Source organism: Wasmannia auropunctata, unplaced genomic scaffold (genome assembly GCF_000956235.1).
Source record: "Wasmannia auropunctata unplaced genomic scaffold, wasmannia.A_1.0 LD336078.1, whole genome shotgun sequence".
Lineage (NCBI taxonomy): Eukaryota > Metazoa > Arthropoda > Insecta > Hymenoptera > Formicidae > Wasmannia > Wasmannia auropunctata.
In genome coordinates, this window is record NW_012026812.1 from 295,094 (window position 1) to 296,484 (window position 1,391).

Below are 1,391 nucleotides of genomic sequence, written 5' to 3' on the forward strand. Positions count from 1 at the left end.
TGGTACAAAATGATACCAGCCGGAACTACGAATTACATGTGCAAACAATATTGAGTTGATAAAATTAAGCTTGGATGCCTAATAAAAAAGCTGTATGTTCTTGAAAATTTGTTACGATGTGTGCGTGAGATATCGATATGGTAGTAAATATGAACACATCACTACACACTACTACATCAATATCGCACGCATACATACTCACAAATCGTCGATAAAACAGCGAATTTTTGGAATTCGATCTCGGGTTTAGGATCCCCTTAATGTCTCATTATAAGGTATCATTTGGCACACAGTTCAGTCTCAAAATCGAGGGTCCAGAAAAACGAGCGATTTTTTGGGTCACTCTTTCGCATGATTCTTACATGTTATTTTCTTATATACGATAATGCGTTGTGTTTCTCAGATCCGGTGTGGTCACCACGCGAACTGCGCTCGACCGCGAGCAAACTGAGATTTACACGGTGATTCTCAGCGTTACGGATCAAGCAACACCACCGTCGGCGCGACGCAGCGCGAACGCCACCCTGGTGGTACGTGTGCTGGACGACAACGACAACTACCCGCAGTTCACCGAGCGCACGTACTCGGCGGCCGTGCCGGAGGACCTGGACTACACGACCAACCCGGTGATAGCTCACATCCAGGCGACGGACGCGGACGCCGGCGCCAACGCGGTCGTCCGCTACGCCATCATCGGCGGCAACACGCAGAACACCTTCTCGATCGACTCGATGAACGGCTACGTGACCCTGGTCAAGCCGCTCGACTACGAGTCCACCAGGAGCTACAAGATCGTCATACGCGCCCAGGACGGCGGCTCGCCGGCGCGTTCCAACACCACCCAGCTGCTCGTGATGGTCAGGGACGTGAACGACAACGCGCCGAGGTTCTACACCAGCCACTTCCAGGAGTCGGTGTCGGAAAACGTGCCGCTGGGATACTCGGTCCTGCGGGTGCAAGCGTACGACGCCGACGAGGGTAAGAACGCGCTCATCAGGTACACCATCGGCGCGCGCGATTTCACCGGCGCCTCCACGGAGAACTTCCCCATCACCGTGAACGCGGAGACCGGTTGGATCTACACGACGAAGCAGTTGGATCGTGAACTGTGCTCGAGGTATTAATTAATCCCTCTCGTCGATTATTACATCGTTATTTTATTGCGGTTAAAAATGACGAAATGTTATATTGAAAATGTAAATCGGTGTGGATGAAAGTTTAGAGGAAATATTTAAAGTAGGGCTGGTGATTTACTTCGAAGGCTTTGACATTTCGAAGTAAATCGACATTAAAAGCTTCGACATTAAAATTAGAGGTGTGCGAATAGTTCGAATTCAAATCAAATCGAATCGAATCACAGATAGATTCGATTCGAGTTCGCTTTCAAATCT

General features: G+C 49.3%; 1 protein-coding gene across 1 annotated transcript in view; it reads left to right on the plus strand.

The window, feature by feature from the left end:
* The window catches only part of LOC105449072 (protocadherin-like wing polarity protein stan), a 10,725-nt gene extending 9,601 nt beyond the window's left edge, over nucleotides 1–1,124 (plus strand). Inside the window, exon 4 of the mRNA XM_011688068.1 lies at nucleotides 404–1,124. Within this exon, the coding sequence (XP_011686370.1) occupies nucleotides 404–1,124 (721 nt within the window). The remainder of the gene's footprint in view (nucleotides 1–403) is intronic.
* The last annotated feature ends 267 nt before the right edge of the window (nucleotides 1,125–1,391 follow it).